Source organism: Gambusia affinis, linkage group LG06 (genome assembly GCF_019740435.1).
Source record: "Gambusia affinis linkage group LG06, SWU_Gaff_1.0, whole genome shotgun sequence".
Lineage (NCBI taxonomy): Eukaryota > Metazoa > Chordata > Actinopteri > Cyprinodontiformes > Poeciliidae > Gambusia > Gambusia affinis.
In genome coordinates this window covers 19645766-19664322 of record NC_057873.1, presented here as the reverse complement: position 1 = coordinate 19664322, position 18557 = coordinate 19645766, and the positions used below count along the sequence as shown (strand labels likewise).

General features: G+C 41.2%; 1 protein-coding gene across 2 annotated transcripts in view; it reads right to left on the bottom strand.

Annotated features, from left to right (window-relative positions):
* Positions 1–2219: 2219 nt before the first annotated feature.
* Positions 2220–18557, bottom strand: part of LOC122833169 (lissencephaly-1 homolog) — a 56953-nt gene continuing 40615 nt past the window's right edge. For both annotated transcript variants that reach the window (XM_044120526.1, XM_044120527.1), the window contains exons 3-11: positions 17741–17825; positions 13237–13311; positions 12799–13005; positions 9030–9198; positions 6982–7084; positions 6627–6855; positions 4307–4408; positions 4024–4180; positions 2220–3542 (exon numbers count right to left, since the gene is read on the bottom strand). In XM_044120526.1, coding sequence (XP_043976461.1) covers positions 3469–3542; positions 4024–4180; positions 4307–4408; positions 6627–6855; positions 6982–7084; positions 9030–9198; positions 12799–13005; positions 13237–13311; positions 17741–17825 — 1201 coding nt within the window. In that variant the 3' untranslated portion in view covers positions 2220–3468. The remainder of the gene's footprint in view (positions 3543–4023; positions 4181–4306; positions 4409–6626; positions 6856–6981; positions 7085–9029; positions 9199–12798; positions 13006–13236; positions 13312–17740; positions 17826–18557) is intronic.

The window sequence follows — 18557 nt, the reverse complement described above, 5'->3', positions numbered from 1 at the left end:
AATGCATGTCACACTCAGTCTATAACTTATAATCTTAAATAAAATGTGGTTTAATTCTTAGATGACTCAAAATTAGATGCAAAGCTATACTTTAAACATGTTGGCATTTATTTCTTCCCACAGTATTAAAAGGACTTCAAAGTTTCCTCCCTGCAGAAAGAAATTAGGAACTTTGAGCAGCATTTTAAGCCTCTTGGATAAAATTCAGCTCTCATCGTGATTTGCATAGGACAATTCTACAAACTTGCATGAAAGACTGCAGGAAGTCCCATATCATGATGCTTCCATCATTGTGCTTCACAGTAGTTTCATTAACTACAGACATTACTTTAATCTTAAAACCTTTTCTTGCTATTAAATCTGTACTGAAGAGCAACACAATACAAATGGTCTTTAAAAACCATAATAAACGTGTTTGTTCAGTAAAAGAAAAAATAAAATAAAATCACAGTTAGTGGCTTCAATGGAGAAGCGCTAAGCCACTGCTTCAGCCTGGATGGGTATCAATTTCAGATATTTGGTCAATAACAGATTATAATACAGATTTGGAGACTCAACATCCGCAGCTCTTTAATCTACTCCAACAATCTCATCTCCATCCTGAACATCTTCTCAAAAGTCAAGACAACGCAAAAAATAAAATAAAAAATCAGGACACACAAATCCAGAATTTTTTTTTCTCCTTTTATTATATCGCAAACAATAATGACATCCAGGTATTGTTAACAGTTTGCTGTGTGAAGAGTGAGACCATAGTGGCAAAAACATCATGAGCTCTGCTGTAAGGAGCTGATTGTGGAGTCTGAAGCCCTCCGATGTGGTTCGACAGGCAGCTCAGAGGACACAGAGACCGGCGGCTGGCGGACGACCTGCAGGCTTTCAAAGCGTCGCCTGCCGGTCGCTTCGCCCCGAACCACAGCAGCACAGAGATTGCTTAGGACCTGCGAATGGCAAAACTGGATTTTCCGCCAACACTTGCATAAAACGTCGTCAGCAGCAGCTGTTTTAGAGGGGATCATTTTCTTACAGACTTCTTATTAGAAAATAAAAGAGACCACACATCAGCCCGACCTCTGGATAACCAACTTCCTTGAACAAAAACCAAGGAAGGGAAAAGCATTTTTCAGCTTTTTTGTGAAGGTCTGGCATGTCATAGCGTGATCTGGAGAACTCTCATATCCAAAAGGCCAGAACAAAAACGAGGTTCTTTGTTTGTTTTTTCTTTCCTTTTTTCCCCCCAGAGATGAACCAGATTGTACGGACAAACGTCTTAATTTTTGGCTTCAGCTTGCACATTTAACACATCGTGCCGAATTGAACTACAAAACCCAACTGCTTCCCTCTTCACCACATTCTGGACAGAGAAAACAGCTTAGAGGAGAAAAAAACTAATCAAAGGGAGTATAGAGAGTAAAATTCCCTGAAAGAGATCATTTCTCATTTGGGGGCATACTTAGTCTGCCACAATCCGGCTGCATATACAGAAAAAAAATTTAAAAAAAAGAAAAAAACAAAACAAACAAACAGAATCACACACGACATTTCAACCTTTCTACAAACCAAACCACAGAGCTGTCTGAACGCACCAAGCCAGTCAGAGACCAATCACTTTAGGAAGGAGCAAAACGGAACTGTGCCTACTTCTTTTTTAGTTTCGGGGTCAAAAAATAAAAAATAAGAGGCAAATCAGCACAATTCATCAAGCTCCCACACTTATCGGTTACTTCAAGCGATCAAATCAGCTCCGCGTCCGGATGCAGGTCTCGCATGCAGCTGCGCTACATCGACCGGTCACGAAAGGCTCACGGCGGCCACTTCAGCGTAAGCAGCGGATCACCACGTCCAGCACACAGACGAGGAGGGAAACTCGCCAAAAAAGTAGCAACAAGTCAAGCGGCGCGGCTCCTTAATTAGCAGAGGAACGGCGCTGGAATGGAGAGGCTCGTCAGAAACTAGAGGCTTACACTCGTCTCAACATCATTAAACTTTTAACAGCATCTTTAGTGAAAAACGGGGGATGAGCAGGATTAATGAAAACACCTTGAAGGACAAAGTCAGAGAGAGAAAAGGTTTGAAAGAGTGGAATGGCTTCTTTTTCAGTCTGAACGTTTAAGGAAAGCCACTCAGCTCATTTGTGTGAATGAGCTGTGGTCTAAGGGGCTTTCACATCGAGAGCCAATCTCATATGTACAAATTTATAGTTCCTATTTCTTTTTTCTTTCTCAAAATCATTCTTAATCTTAAGAATTCATTCAAAAATTAAAGATCTTTGCACATCTCATCAAAGCGGGGAGCTGGGCTTCGCTTTAATTATCATGCCTTCGTTTCTCTTCCTGAATATTGAAACGTTCTGGGTTTACTTCCTCTAGTGGCACCATAGGACAGCACCTTTGAAAGCTTTTCAACTCTGCTTTAGCTGAGTGATTAAAAAAAATAATTAAAGAGATAATAAAACTCAGCTCAAAACAAGCTAAAAAAAAAAAAAAAAAGCAAGCCCACCCAGATCTTCAAGGTGTGATTCTTGGACTTTTCTCAGGTGCTGCACAAATCTTTGCACTGCGACTTAAAAGAAAAAGCCACTTATATTGAAAAGAAATAATTTATCTAAAGCCCAGCAGCGGTTTATGCTGCCCCCCCTAAGAGAAGAGTACAAAGCTGTTCAAGCCCCCCAGGTCCAAGGACGACAGTATGAAACATTCGTATACATTTATATGTATATATACACAGCTGTTAAAACGTTACCTAGCTCCACGTGTAGCGAAATGGTACGCACACTCGAGAAGTGATGTTATAAAGCTACAGATTAGGTCAATAACGCCCCACCGGACATCTCTTTGCATCATAATTTGCTCCTCCTGCCTCATTTCTCAAACCAAGCTAGGCACCGACAGACTACAACAGTGAAGGAGAGGAAACAACAGAAAAAAAAACCTAAATAAAAAAATAGACAAAATAAATCTTACACATAAAGACACCATCATTTCTTAAATTATCAGTTTTTAGTGCCCTACGTTTTTTTTTATTTAGTTTTTTTTTCTTCTTTTTTTTTTTTTTTTACACCATCTGCCTTCAGTTGGTCGGTAAGGCTGCAGGAACAGACGCTCAGCCCCATCGGGTTAAACCTATGGTACTTCTAGACAACGTTATGTATGCAAATTTACAGTATACAATTTTGGATTACCATGCAAGAATACTTTTTTTTTGTGTGTAACATTTAATAGCTCGATCTACATCCAGGAATAATTTACATAGGACAAGAAGTTATCGGACCAGAGAGCGCTAAGGGTGGATAACCGCGGTGATGAGTGTAGCCATGAGGAGGCGAAGATGTGTGGAGGGGGGGGACGAGGTGAGGTGGAGGGGGACGAGGGGAGTAAAAGGCAGGGAATCAAAGGGGAGCAAGGAGGAGGGGACTCAGAGGAGCATCAAGGGTAATGAGGTTGGCGGTCCAGTCCTCCCAGGTCCAAATCAGCGACACTCCCATACTTTTACTGTTTGATCTACGCTGCCGGTGACCACGAAGGGCGCAGCCTTGTGGAAATCTGGAAAACAAACAAGAAGGACTTTCAAAATGAAGCACACATAAACAGAAACTAATGCAGCAGGACATACGAGAATATCCCTCTTCAAGATAAAATGAACAACAACGTGATCGAAAACGCTAACTGGACCTCAATAGATTGATGATTACAAATGTGTTTTGAGACAAAAAAAAATCCTATATCCCACTTATTAGCATAGAGTTACATGGTGCAGCTCCTCCCCCACTTGTTGCTGAGCACTGCTGGTCAGCTAGCTGCAATAAGTACACTTTTTACTCTCTTACAAGAGAGAAGAAATGAAATATTTTCTATCTACAAAGTAAAGTAAATGCAGAGCCGAATGTTTTTGATATCTTTGGGGTCAACCAAGATTTGGGGGAAAAAAACAAAACAAACAAACTTCCTATTAGTGAAACTGGAACAACTGCAGAAAAGTAACACATAACAGGCCACGTCTTTAAGAGGTCAAAGTGCACCTTACCCAGAGAGGTAACAAAGTGTTCATGGGCACTCAGGGTTTTCATGCAGCGCTTGTTCTTGTAGTCCCAGATCCTTAAGGTCTTGTCATCCGCACAGCTCACTATAAACTTTCCTCCAGGGTGGAAGAGGATGCCACGCACCCAGTTATCATGTCCAACCTGAGAGACAGACAAAGGCTGATGTAGCTCCACCTAAATTCACCCCGTTCATGAAGAAAAGGATTCTTCGTCCATGTTTTGTTTTTTTATATGCATCAATTATTGTTAGAATAAGGCGACCCCTACCAGTGTCATAAGGCACATCCCAGTGCTTACGTCCCACATCTTTATAGTTTTGTCTCTGGAGCCAGACAGCAGAAAAGGCCCAGGCTTTCCACTCTTCTTGGTCTACACAAACACAAAATTACAAAAAACAAAAAACAAAAAAAAAAAATACGTGAGTAGTTCATTGTTCTCCACCAATAGATAAAGAAAAGTTTCACTTTCAGACAAGATTATACATTAACTTTAAATAAAAAACTTCAGGATTTAAATTCAACGACAGCGCCTGACATTTACACACATACTACAAAAATCATGAAGCACTACATCTGACAAACAGCACATATACACCAAATCTGGACTTCATGAAATAGTGGCAAAAAGAGAGACATTGTTGAAAGACACTATAAGTAGTTTAATTTACACCAAACCCTGTAAGGAACAGAGGAAACATGTGGAAATGTGTTGTATAATTTGATAAGACCAGAACTAATCTTCTTCTATAGCATCCAAAACAGAGAAGGGGAGAAAGTGTAAATAAAAAAAGACAAAAATAAAAGAAGATCACCCTGAACACACCACCTACACCACAGGTGTCAAACTCTAGTCCTGGAGGGCCAGAGCCCTGCAACTTTTAGATGTGCCTCTGCTGCACCACACCTGAATAGAATAATTAGGTCATTAAGGCTCTGGAGAACTGATCTACACAAGGTGGAGGTCATTACGCCATTTCATTCCAGTGTTTTGTACCTGTGGCACATCTAAAAAAGTGCAGACAGCGGCCCTTGAGGACTGGAGTTTAACAGTCCAGACCCACATGGTAAACATGGTGGTGGTTGCATGATGCTCTGGGACAACTTTCAGAAAGTGAATGATTTGAAGACACATCCACTCAGACTGAGTCTTAGAAAAGTTGCACAGAACAAGGTCCAACAATTTCTGCTTTTCACATGGAAACGCGGCAGAGACGCAACTTAAGAGTTTAAAGACTTCTATGCAGCTCAGCAGAAAGAGTGGACAAATAAGCTTATTTAAATAATTAACCTGTAACAGACGAAATCCAAGAGTGTGCCAACTCAACTCTATCACGGTACTGAATCTAAGGTAATACAAAGAAAAAAAAAACTAACATCTTCCAAGCAAGAGAGCACATTTTGGTCTGGAACAACCGCTGCAAGTAAAACACTATTTTAATCCGTCGAGGTTACGATTGGACACGCTGCAGATCACAAGGTGTGATGGGGAGCCTGATCTGACCGTAGGCCATGAGGTTCTTCTCTCAGTTCATCCCAACACCGCCTTCATTCCCAGCTGCTGGCTTCACGTGGAAACCAGTCTCAGCAGCAGAGACGCTACAAGCTCTACCGACGTGTCATTGATCGCAGAGGAAGAACGCAGATGGTCTGAAAGTGATATATAATGCGACAGGGTGTGAAAACGTCACTGCGTCTCGGGACTCAGCCATGAGTTTACCTCTTAGGTCTGCCTTAACCCAATCGGTTTCAGGAGGTGATTGGCGCACAAGGCTGGATAAAGATTGTCTGATATCTCTGCCAATTAACCACCGAGATGATTGGTAGAGTGTTTTGCAAATGTGTTTCTAGCAGCCAGTCTAATCTCATACTGGCTGCTTTGTCTTCTCTCACACCACCTGACAAGCCGCTGCCAAACAGACGCCGTTAAATGCAACGTGAGCCGCAAAACTAATAAAGGACAGGCTCCACCAGTTTATTAAAAACAGATGACCAACAACCAGCTAATGGCTGCAACCAATGATTAATCTAATCAAACTGTAAAAAAAAAAAAAAAAGTTGTGCAATTTTCTTTCATTTAAGCTCATTTTACACATTAGAAATACAAAGAAATAATTCAAATTTCTGTTTTAAATAAGAAAAAGAGATTTTAACGCCTACACAGCAATAGCATTCCTTTAGAGAACGCTTGATCATCTGAAGCAAAGAAAGCATCTGCCGCTCCAGGGTACTTCAAATATCAGCATGTGAAAAGCTCAGCCCAACCCTAACCTTTGACCTGATAACATACGGTGTTCATAAGTCTTTGGATGAACTGATTAATCGAGCAGCAAAAGGTGCTTAATGGGAGTTTTTTTTGTTTTTTTCTTAAATCAGGTGAAGCCAAAACTCTCCCATTTGAGGAGTTCTGGGTAGAGCATATTTACAGACAGGTTTTTTTTATCATCTACATCTTGAAAGCGAAATGTAAACATTTTTGTACGGTTTTGGCTCAACATCTGAAAATGTTGATCTTTCTGCAACTGGCCTTTCTCGAGTTACAATTATTTCAGTAATCGATTAATTGTGTCAGCCCTAAACCAGCTCCTCACCTCAGAGCCTGTGGCGTCTAGGATGGTGGGGTGTGCGCTCTCTGGAGCCCAGGAGATGCACTCCACCACGTGTTCGTGCTCCCGCAGCTCCGCCTTGCATTCTTTGGTGGCCACGACCCAAACACGGACCGTCTGATCGTTGGAGCAGCTGGCGATCAGCGTGCCGTCCTGGTTGGGCCGCACCATACGAACCCACTCCCTGTGGCCCGTAAAGGTCTTCACACAGTATCTATCGGGGAGGAAATTATTGATGTTAGATCATCAACGTGGGTGTAAAGCGTCAAAAACACAAAAATGATGTGATTCTTTTGCTCTTAAGAATGATCCGTGGATGTTTTGTTTTGTTTTTCCATACCCAGTTGCCACCTCCCACATTTTAATGGTTTTGTCCCTGGAGGCAGAAACAATGTGATCTCCATTGGGCATGATGGCTACAGATGAAACATTGTGGTCATGCCCTAAAAAACAAAAACAAACAATAAAATCAACTATCAGCAAGAAACAGGAACATTTAAAACAATAACAAGTCTACTTAGAGCTTTGCTAAGCAGTATTTCTAAATAATGTATTCATTTTCTTCACACATCTTCAGCACCAAATACTGCAAAGAACATTGGTGTGGTCGTAATTAGGCAATTAAATGACTAACCAGGCAGACATTTTTTTTCCCCAGAGAGAATAAGAGATGCCTAATTAACTAGACGCTGGGCCGTATTTAAGCTGCTAAACTGATGAGAAAGACGGTAAGTATGTCCTAAAAGGCCAGCTCAAGCGTGTGCGAGTGTGTGAGAGTGCTCACACTTGCCGTGAGACTGTGGTATAAAGTGTGCTGTGCTGCTGAAGATGATAATTACATGGCTGTCCAAATAGCAGTAATCCTCTTCACCAGTTGGCCTTGTTGGTTTTGTTTTATTAAACAGGTGAATCGGCGAAGAAGAAGAAAAAAAAAAGGCTGACAGTACATTAAGGAATGAAGCCATCCAGCAGACTCTGGATGATAGATCTGTAGAGAAATCAGGTTAAAATCCAGTCGATATCTGCAGAAGTGAGCCTCTAGCTCACACCCTCATTCAGAGCAACACAAATCTGCTGCTGACTTCAACAAAATACAGGATAACATCAAGAAATGTTACCATGGTTTCTGCTTGAACACCAAGTGGGTTCATTACCTTCATTCATATTCACACCTCTGATTCACAAGCAGTTATTAATGGGCACCTTTAGTAAGGGTTAGAAGCAAGTTAGCATGCATCGTATTTGAGTAGGACCATGTAAATTACTCCGCCATAATTCATTTCAGCCATTAGGCGGTTAAAAAGGTGAAGCAAGCAAGGTTCCCTATAAACAAGGGTGCATTCACACCAGGCCTTTTAATCAAACTCTTGTTCGCTTGCCTAGAAAGTCCGGTTCATTTGAGGAGCTGTTATTGCACAATCGGAACCTGATGCAGATCAAAAAAAGCAAACTTTCCAAAAACCGGTTCAATCAGCTCAGTTAAAGTGAACTCTGGTCCGCTTGGTCACATTTGCATTCAAACAGCATCGAAGAGCGCTCCACAAACAGGAAGTGGACTACAGCGCAGGTCTTTCAGGGTAAATACAACAGAGTCATTTCTCTATCTGGAGAAATGACTTATCTTTCACAAAAGACAAAAATAAAATCCTACAACCACCAAAATCGTACGGCACTCTGCTTTAGTTGACATTTCATGATGAAGGAAGTTGCGCTCTGCATCTTCTTCATAGGTTTTGCTGTCAATGGCTTCAGCGCCTCCATAGATGAGGGGGTGAACAGATGAAAACTTTGTAGTTACATTTTTATTTTATAAGGCCAATAAAATGGAAGCTGGTTTTCTTGGTCCAATCCACTGGTAGGAGACCCAATGGAAGACCCAGAACTGGAGGGATTATTTATCCCATCTGGCCTGGAAACACCTGGATGAATGTCGCTGGGGAGAACCGTTGCCGTTGAACCGTTGAAACCGTTGCCCCAGCAACCCACTCTCCGATAAGTTGAAGACAATAGATGACAGATGTAGGGTAGAAATTCTGACCCGTCTCTTTACTGACATTATGGACACACTGACTATACTGGACTGCTCACAAATATGAAACTGTGTGAATAAATACACCAAGATGTATTGTTTCCTAATCTGAACAAGGCGAACTGGAGCCTTGAAGACAAACCACACATGATCAATGTTTAATCAGGATGGAAATCCCATAAACTGATCATCCCTGTAAACGCAGAGAAGTCACCCGTCGGCTTGGTTTGAAGTGACAACAAACAGCCTCTGTGCCACCTGAACACGATGTTCAAGTCAAACAACATTTAGTCAGCAGTGACCCGGAAACAACAACACTGTGTGCACAGAGAGCAGAAACGGCTGCATCGTCCTCTCACCGTGCATGGTCCTGATGCACTCGAAGCCTTGGAAGTCCCACAGTTTGATAGTCATGTCTGCAGAGCAGGATGCCAGCAGCTTGCCAGTCTGGTCGAATGAGATGTCCTGAACAGAATCTGTGTGGCCTTTCAGTGTGCGTTCAAAGTCTCCCGTCTCGTAGTCCCACACCTGCACACACAGTATGCACTGGTTATAATTAATTCAATTCATAAATGCTATTTCAATTCCTAAGGAAAATTCAACAAAATATAAAAAGCAACACACAAATTAGACAGCCACAATTTGTGTCACAGAAATATTTTCAACCACTAATATAATTTTCTGAGCTTCGTTCACTACCATGGAGGAGTTCAAATGTATTATAATATGAAACTAATCAACTACAATTTAATATGTTTTGGATAAATTAATGTAAAACAAATCAGTTTGTTATTATTAAAGAAGTGCCTGATAAAAGCCAGCAGACCGTTTGTTGTGCTAAGTCTGGCACCGCCAACTGGACTGCAGACAGAATATGGTGTGAACAGTGTAGAGTCTGATTCTTCAGCCTGAGAGAGCTGTTCAGTCTGTGACTTTTGAGCAGACAGACGGTTTGTCACAGGATAAACCTTCCTCTGGTCTTTCTCTCTTGGGGTGAGGGGATTTTGGGCAGACGGTGACAGGAGACGTCCCCCCTTTCCCTCGTAGTGCTCGCGCTGAAGGAAGCTACAGATGGCCAGGAGGTGCAAAGTGCAGAGTGGGAAAATGTGTTTGTACAGCACATTGCATTATTCATCAGTAGCTTCTGAGCTATAAAAGCTCTGCCTGCATAGCTGGACCTTTACGCTTTCTTAAAAATGTGTATTATTAGAGTGTAAATACCTTTCATCTTTACAATTTAAAAATAAATTCAATTTGCTTTTTGGAGAATACAAACTAAGTTAGATTCTGTGTCGCTTATGCTGGATGTACAGGATTTTAAGAACCGGGACTTCAGCACAGTAATTTGAACTAATTACTTAGATTTTAAAACTTAACAAAATTTTATGCACTTAATCAAATTTTTAATTAGTGAAGGCAAAAGTGTAAAACTGAAGCTGGATAATCCATTGACAGGAAAAATATTAGTGAGCCATTCCAGTTACCATAAGCATCTTGGCTGCTTCTCTGTTAGTAAAACATGTCTAGGTAGGTTTGGGCCATTATGGATTTAACATCGCTCTAATAATATCGTTTTATAATCTAATCCTGTCTTAAATTGGTCATGAATTTGCTGATCTGTCTGGTCTTCAGGTTTTTACCGAGAAGAAATTACACACACCGGTGTCAGTCACAAGTTAAAAAAGCTCTTGTGCAAAAGGTAGATTTAAATAAACTGATTCAACAGGAAATAATGTGTTGCATGCTTTTGTGTTTGCAGGTCCGTTTGTTACCTGTAGAGTTAACTAATTAAGCAGTACTATTCCTTTAATCTCTCTATTCTGGCTCAGGGAAAGCCAACATGTGTTTTTCAGTCTGTTTCTAAGAGAACAAGTCTGTGTCTTTGAAAATGTAATAGAACTCTTAAAGTGGAAAGTAGGACACAGCCAGGTCTAACAACGGGGAGAAAAGGTACGCAAGGAAAGACGAGCAGAGAAGCAGGGCTGAATTCGTAATTTAGAGTCGGAGCCTGACTGCTCCTAGGGGACGGATAGCTGAAGGTGGGTACTCATGGTGGGACGGTTAATGGTTTAAGTGGAAGATAAATTAGCCAGCAAGCTGAGAGTCAGGGTGTAGAGGGGGATCACTGTGCCAAAACACTGAGGAAAAGATCCCTGCTGTGTGGGTGTAGGCTAGTAGGAAACGGACAAGTGTCTATTATTGTCTCATGAATTATAGATGCATAACAAACAGCTCAGCAGAGTATTGGGATTGTGCAGTGAGGCAGTGGAGGGATGCTACAGCAAAGGTTGCCCAGAGGCAGGCTGACGGAGTTATATATGGATTCTACAGACGTCTGGAGAGAGAGATCTTTGATGCAGGGTGCAGGCAGAGGGGGAGAAAAGGCTGCAGGGAATGCAGTGGAGGTGAAATAACAGGAGGAACGACCAGCTACATTTAACTGAATGTTGGCTTCCGTGGAAAAGAAATTAAACAAAATGAAAATAGAGGCAAGAGTTAAGAATGCTTCTGAAACTGTAGTACACATTTAAAAGTGTCCTCTACTGCAAACGTCCTAAACTAAAAGACATCAGCAGATCTAAATATCATCCATACAGAGCAACAGCTGTGCCATCTGTACAAGATGGGAGAGAAAGGCTTGTGAATTATTCCTTTTACAGAACATTAACTCAGGCTAATATAAATACTGCCAGAAGAAAATATATTTGTTGTAATTAGATATAAATTAAGATGTACAAAATTTCACCCATCCATAACCTATTTAACATCTGAGAACTATATCATAGTCATGCTGTAGGATGTTGTTGAAATGAACTTGGTGGAAAACATAATGTTCAAAATTATTTACGTGAAAACAGGAAAAAAATAAAAATAAAATCCCACAATTTGCCACTTCTAAAAATGTACAACAAAAACCACAGTAGGCAGCCTTCTCCAACAATGACCATTGTTATACCACTGTGCATGGCTTGTGCTGCCATGTGGAATGTGTAGAGCATATCAAGCCAGAGTAAATATCTGCTTCGAGAGCAAAATATGTCTGGAGTTTCTCTTCCATCAGGCCAAAACCCTTAACGCATTGCATTCCACAGTGTTCATTTCAAATGGAAAGATCATTATTATAAACTCCAACCAAGAAGGATTCAACGCAAATTACCGAAACCAATGAAAATAACCGTTTAGTGCGACTGTGAAGAACCCTAATCCCTGCATTGAGATTTTTAAGGCTGCAGCTGTTTCAACATGGCAGAAGTTTTCTTTTGTCTTTGTACATTTCTGATCTCATCGTAGCTGGAAAACTATTCTTTGTTTCTTCAAACTTAAGTTGCGCAGAGTTTTCATGCAGCCAAGAAATTTATTAGTAAAAGTGTTCTGAGTCACGGGGCGTGCTGTGGTGGCGTAGGGGATAGCGCGACCCACATTTGGAGGCCTTCAGCCCTCGACGCGGCGGTCGCGGGTTCGATTCCCGGACCCGGCCGACGTTTGCCGCATGTCTTCCCTCCTCTCCTTCCCCCCTTACTGTCAGTCTACTTTCAAATAAGGGACACTAGAGCCCACAAAAAGACCCCTGGAGGGGAAAAAAAAAAGTGTTCTGAGTCACAATCAAGGCACTTTGAAATGATTACCATGCCAGTGTTCTTGCCTTTTCTTCCCAATCAGCATTTTTTATTTTTCCAGTGACACCAACAGAAACACCGACTGCCTCGCAAATTGTTTGTGTCATGTGACCCGGTAAATGCTGTGGATGAGAACTCTGCCACAGAAACGGACTAAAAGCACTTTGCTACTGTTGTGAAGATCATGCTCTTCATGGACAAGAAAATTAAATACTGTTCCCAAAATCTTGTAGAAAGCCAGATAGGAAAGGCTGCAACATTCTCAACTTCAATGGAGACTCTGATAAGCGACAGCCAGCCACCAATCACAAAGGAGAATACTGGGGAAACTTTATTATACTTTCATGCTTAAAAAAAACACTACGCTTCGATTTTTTTTTTAACTAATGTAGTATCAGACGACAAATAAAAATTAGTGGATATTCCCAGTCATTACCTTTTAACAAACCATTTAAAACTCTGAATTTTCCCTTTGATATTTACAGAATCCTCTCCTTGTAGGGGCACTGACCTTTATTGTCGCGTCCTCAGAGGCCGACACCATGACGCTGAAGACTGGGTGGAAGATGACGCGGGTGACGGGGTTGCGGTGGCCGCTCAGCGCGTATCTTTCAGGCGGACGCGGGATCCACTCTTTGGGGTCACGCTTCTGACTTACTGGTCCACCCAGGGTGATTTCCTCTTTAGCTTCGTTCAGCTTCGATTCAAGCTCCATCACCTGTCCAGAGTTCACAGCATTACAGGAAAACACATTTAAAATAAACTATAAAAAGGAAAAGTATGTTTGGTTATCAAGGTCAAGCTTCAGTATTTACCTAACATATTATTTAAACTTGTGTCCATGATTTTTTTTTTTTTTTGCACCGTGTTCTGCTGTAATGTCACAAACTGTTCACAAGACCGTAATCTCCACAAGCATTCTTTAAGGAGGGAAAAACACCCCACAAACCTTCTTTTGTAATCTGATGACTGAGGTCCATTTTTTTTCCAAAAGGCCAGCGTACTTCTTATCCAGCTCTTCATTCTGTACAGGAACAAGAGGATATCAGACACAAAGAAAGCCAATCAAAGTCATGAGCTCAGCATAATCAGTGGGGCCTAAGGAACGGGGGCCAGCTGGAGTGGCATGTTGAGGTCTGCAGCTATAGCAAAAGGGAACAGGGAATTATTTACACACCACACACAGACCGAGGCTGGCTTCCAGACTCTGCCAGCCTACTGTACACCACACACACTTATACTATACACACACACACACACACACACACACACTGAGGGACTAGTCCTAATCCTTCTCACACAAGCTAATCTCTTGCAGAAAGGCTTAGGCAGCTTACTGCCACACAGCCGCGACAGAGGCAGCGGTGGAAGTTAACTTGTAGCAGCGCTGGCAGACAAGTCTGATTCCACCTGCAGCTGGTCACTAGCTGTGGCCTTTGTTGACCAATTTTGCTACGCGTCCTTCAAAATTTTTAATTGTGTTCAAAACAACTAGGCTTGCTCTGCTGTTTCAGATACTTTGGTTTAGAGGTTTTACCTTTGAGGAAAGACGAGTCCAAGTTGAAAACATTGAGGAAATTTGGTTAAAATGAGCAGCGCAAATTACCAAAAAAAAAAAAAAGTTTCAGTTTTTATAAAAGCGACAAAGTGAGAGGGTCCAAGAGAAAACAAATCAAAACAATTACTCTTTAACATTGACCTTTACTTTTATACATCTTAAACTATACTTCCATTTGAGGCGGTTTGAGAAATCCAGAGTTTCTACACTTGGCCAGCGTTGACCAGTGATCAGCCTGTTGTGAACCGTTCAACTTTACAGAGAAGAAACATTTTAAAAAGCAGTTTGATTTTATCTAATTGAAGAAGTCAATTAGATAAAATCTCCAAAGAGTATTTTTAGATATCTACTTGTTAAACAGGGAATACACTCTGACTGTTAGTAATGCTAACAGTGCTTATCATTAGATGCCGATGCTAAGGACCGCTTATAGCTCAACCTCGGTACGCTCATGCTGGTTTTGTTCTGAAATGACAGAGAAATCCAGTTTGGCTGTAGTGCCTTGTAAGACCTCTCTCACACAGTGTGACATCACCTTTGGTCCCACTACAACTAACTAATGATTGATCACAAACAGGCTTTATACGGCATCTCTAGAGACTTATAATAAAACATGAATTATCTAACAACACTTCTGACAGAAAATTTAAGCTTTTGCATCTCAAATACCAGATTGGGGAGTTTTATTTTTTATTTTAACTGGATATTATGATTCGGCCTAAGTACCACATTAAAATGTAACAGTCTGTCATTCCTTTTAGTGGAGTTTTATTTGTTCAGACAGCCATATCCCATAACTTGAAGGGTTTTAATACAGTTGCAGCTTTCTGATGATGGGGGGTCGGTTCTCTAATGTCTCATTTCCACTGTGCGGTACGTTGTGGTCCAGTACGGCATCTTATGGTCCATCGTATTCAGGAAAATGTTTCCACCACATGTTAAACTCTCACTGGGCATAGAGGTTAAACCCAAACGTCGTACAACTGTGATAACAAACTAGAAGCACTTGAACGTCTCACGCTCATCTCAAGCAGTGACGTTTTTCTCCTCCCCAATCAATGAACTGTTGTGTGACGCTGACAGCTCCGCCCTAACTGTACCATTGTCCTATGGCTCTACATGGGGAAGGTGATGTATGAACTACTTTTACAATGGAAACCAAAACAAAACATGCTGTACTGCTCAGTGGAAATGAGCAGCTTAATTTTAAAGCTAGAAAAAATTATCGTACTTTTCAGACTATAAGGCGCACATAAAATCCCCATATTTGCAAAAAAATAATAAAAATATTCCGGTGCGCCTTATGTAAGAACAGTGTACTGTATGTTTTATTACGACTTTGGTAAGCGACGAAGCCACTCCCCTTGATTGTCGAAGCGTAATCGCTGCTGGTCAGAAACCTGGTGGAGTCAGCTTTCTATGTTGTCTAGACAGACTTGTTTTGGGGTGGCGAACCACTTCTCAACTGTGGTCCGAGCTTTCACGAAGGCCAGAATCATCAATGAACAGCCAAGCAACAGCAGTGAGACTGAATCGGATGATGACGAGAAGGATCTGGGCTCGCTTGATGCCGCCATCACCCAACTGTTAAATTCCGACACCAAAGACGAGGAATTTGAAGGATTCGTAGAAGATGAATGATTGAAAAAGTGAGTGTACTTTTTGTGTAATATTGACCTATCCAACTACCGTATTTTGTTTCACTTTATGCGCCTTATAATCAGGTGCGTATTATATATGAAAATAGATCCGTTCACTGATACTGCGTCTTACAATCCGGTGTGCCTTATAGTCCGAAAAATACAGTAAATATATATTTAATGTTGGTAAATGTAAACCTTTAGATGACAAGAGTTCTGGTCAGCACTTAACATAATCACAAATTAAAGATCTACCTCTCTAATTGGTAGATCTCTTCCCTTCTCACCTTTGACCAATACTAGGTTGCATCCTACTGATACTACAAATAAACAGGAGGTATTGCTTTATGTGTGTCTACCCATGCCTTGAGGGTGCGACAAACTATCAAAGCAACAAAAACCCACACTGACAGACAGCTACAGCGTCAGTGAGGGGGAAAATTAACATCGTGCTCCTACTTCACAGCTACACCCTCAGCTCTAAACAAAGCAACATCATCCAGAAGAAGATTTTCTTGCAGTACCAGAGCCTCTGTGTCTATCTATCTAGAGCACTTTCTAACGACAGAATGGGGATTCCTCAGAAGGACCCAAACTATAAAAAGAAAAGGCACATAAGGTAATAAAGGAGGAAAAAGAAAAACAATATAAAAGAACAGGAAATTTCATCTGGACAAGTCTTCAGTCTTCTAATCTGCCATCTGCCTGGATGTTAACACACACAAAGATGCAAACTGAAGCACAAGTGCCAGACAGTGAAGTCTGCCAGACGGTTGGCAATTGATGATGAACATATGTGTGTTTTCCTGTGCATGCAGGTATGTGCATTTTTCCTTCATCTAGGAAATAAAAAAAAACAGGAGAATGACTTCCATAAATTATTTCTGCTAAAGAGACTGATGAGCCCTGACCTCAACCTGCAACTTAAATAGCCACAAGGTGAAGGACATTTAAGTGGACAAAATTTTCCCTCCAAAATAAAATATTGAAAAAAAGCTTAATGATGAGGAATCAGGAATATGGGGCTAAACCACTTGGCTGTTTGGCACGGCTTTACTAAGGTGTGTGAGGCTCAGTGCTACAACCCAACAGGGTGCAATGATCCCCTCTGTGCCATTCATCTATTATTCAGGCTGCTTCCAAAGAGCTGCCACATGGAAAATGACTGGGAGGGAACCGGATAAACACACACCAGCAGAGCATCGCGTGGAGGCAAGGTGGAAGACTGCTATATGAGGCTGAAAATATGAGGGTGAGCCGACGATGGAAAGAGGATCTAAATATTTTACAAATAATTGTCATGCAATGAGCAGCAGCTACTAAAAATTACTTTTAGTTAAAGCTTTGCATTTCTCCTTTATGTTGGTCCAAAGATATAACATCTATCATCCAATCCTAATAAATTTTAATGAGAGCAAAGGGCAAAAATAATAGATGCTATTGTAATTCTAATAAAATGTTCATATCTTTGAATATGAACATGCTTACTCTCATGTTAATCATGAGAGTAAGCACTTTATATCTATGAAAAGAATCCAAGAAAAAAAAAACACATCACTACAAGAATTTTCAAACTAATTTAATCTCATTGTATTTTTGTTAAATCAAAGGAAGCACAAAAAAAAAAATCAGGCTCCAAGAAAGCGAGAGAGAGAAAGCAAGGCTTTCAGCAGTTCACAAGAAAGCTGGATGGAGAATATTAAATGTGCTTCTTTTCAATCTGTTTCTGCAATACTAATCACATTTATTCATAACAAGCTGAAGACAATGTGAAAAATATATGAAATGTGAATCGTTTTACAGCAGTTGATCTGTCATAAGGTGTCATTTCATCTGTGCTCTCAATAATAGTTACCAACATCCGCTCAAGACAGAAAAGCAAAATGGTTCTTCTTTTAAAAATCTTCGTATATTGCAGGGCTAAAGAAAAATCGGGATGAGCTAAAATAGTCAAAGATTCACAAACCAGAGACCTGGAATGAACCAGAAAATTCAGATCTGTGCATGTCTGAAGAACCCAGAAGTTACAGGTGAATAAAAGCTTGTGTCAAGCTTGGTTACTAAAATCCTGCTGCACCTCGGCCCCCTCCCCTCCATCACACAACTCAGGCTAATTGGGTGCAGGTGCTCCTGGTCACACTAGAGAACATGACAACTAAAATGAGAAATAAATGGGGAATCAAGACATACTGTTGGTATAAATTGGTGTTGGTGCAGGGCGGATGTGTGTGTGTGTCCATTTTTAACCTACTCACATTATCTAATTCCGCTTCCTTCTTGAAAGTGGAGTAAGCCTCTTCGTATCCATTGGAACGTAGATAATCGGCTATTGCTCGATTTCTGAAAGAGACAAAGAGGAGCCATAATTAGTTCTCCAGATTAGCAGACTAGATGGTGGTTAAAGTGCCACGAGAAACGACACGGTTAATGGGAAATGCATTCAGAACTGTAAAACAAAGACAGAAAATGAGCACGTTCAGCAAAAGGTGTCAGACAAAGATGCAAATTGAACATGTTTGCCCCCCACCACACAGGATTGGATCACTAAAAGAAATCCAAATGATTCTCCATGCATAAATCCAGCTGGCGCTGCCTGTGGCGTCATGCACACACCCTCTCATGCGCTCTACTGCAGATATATTTCTATCGGTTTGCCACAAATTCAGAGCGTATCTGTTTAGCTTCTGCGATGAGTTCCTACTGCTCTGGGCAAACAAGGAGAACGGACAACTCCCCGTGGTGTGTATATGTGGAAAATGAAACCCAGTGTCTCTATCTCACCATCACCGACCCCACACAGAGAAAGAAACGGACAAAAATCATTGGCAGACACAATAATCCCTGCAAACCCAGCAAGCTTCTGGCTACTGGGTAGCTGGTGCTTCTCCTCGTCAGGCTCAGGTTTACAGACAAACAAAAGCAGCACTTCGAAGACACAAAAGGTGGCGGGGATCCAAGCGGTAGGCCTGCAAATTCAAAAATGTGAAGATAGATGGACAGATAGCGCAGACAATAGAGTAGGCAGACACGGCTGAAAGCCAGGAGAGGGGAAGCTGCCTTCGCTCTTCCTTT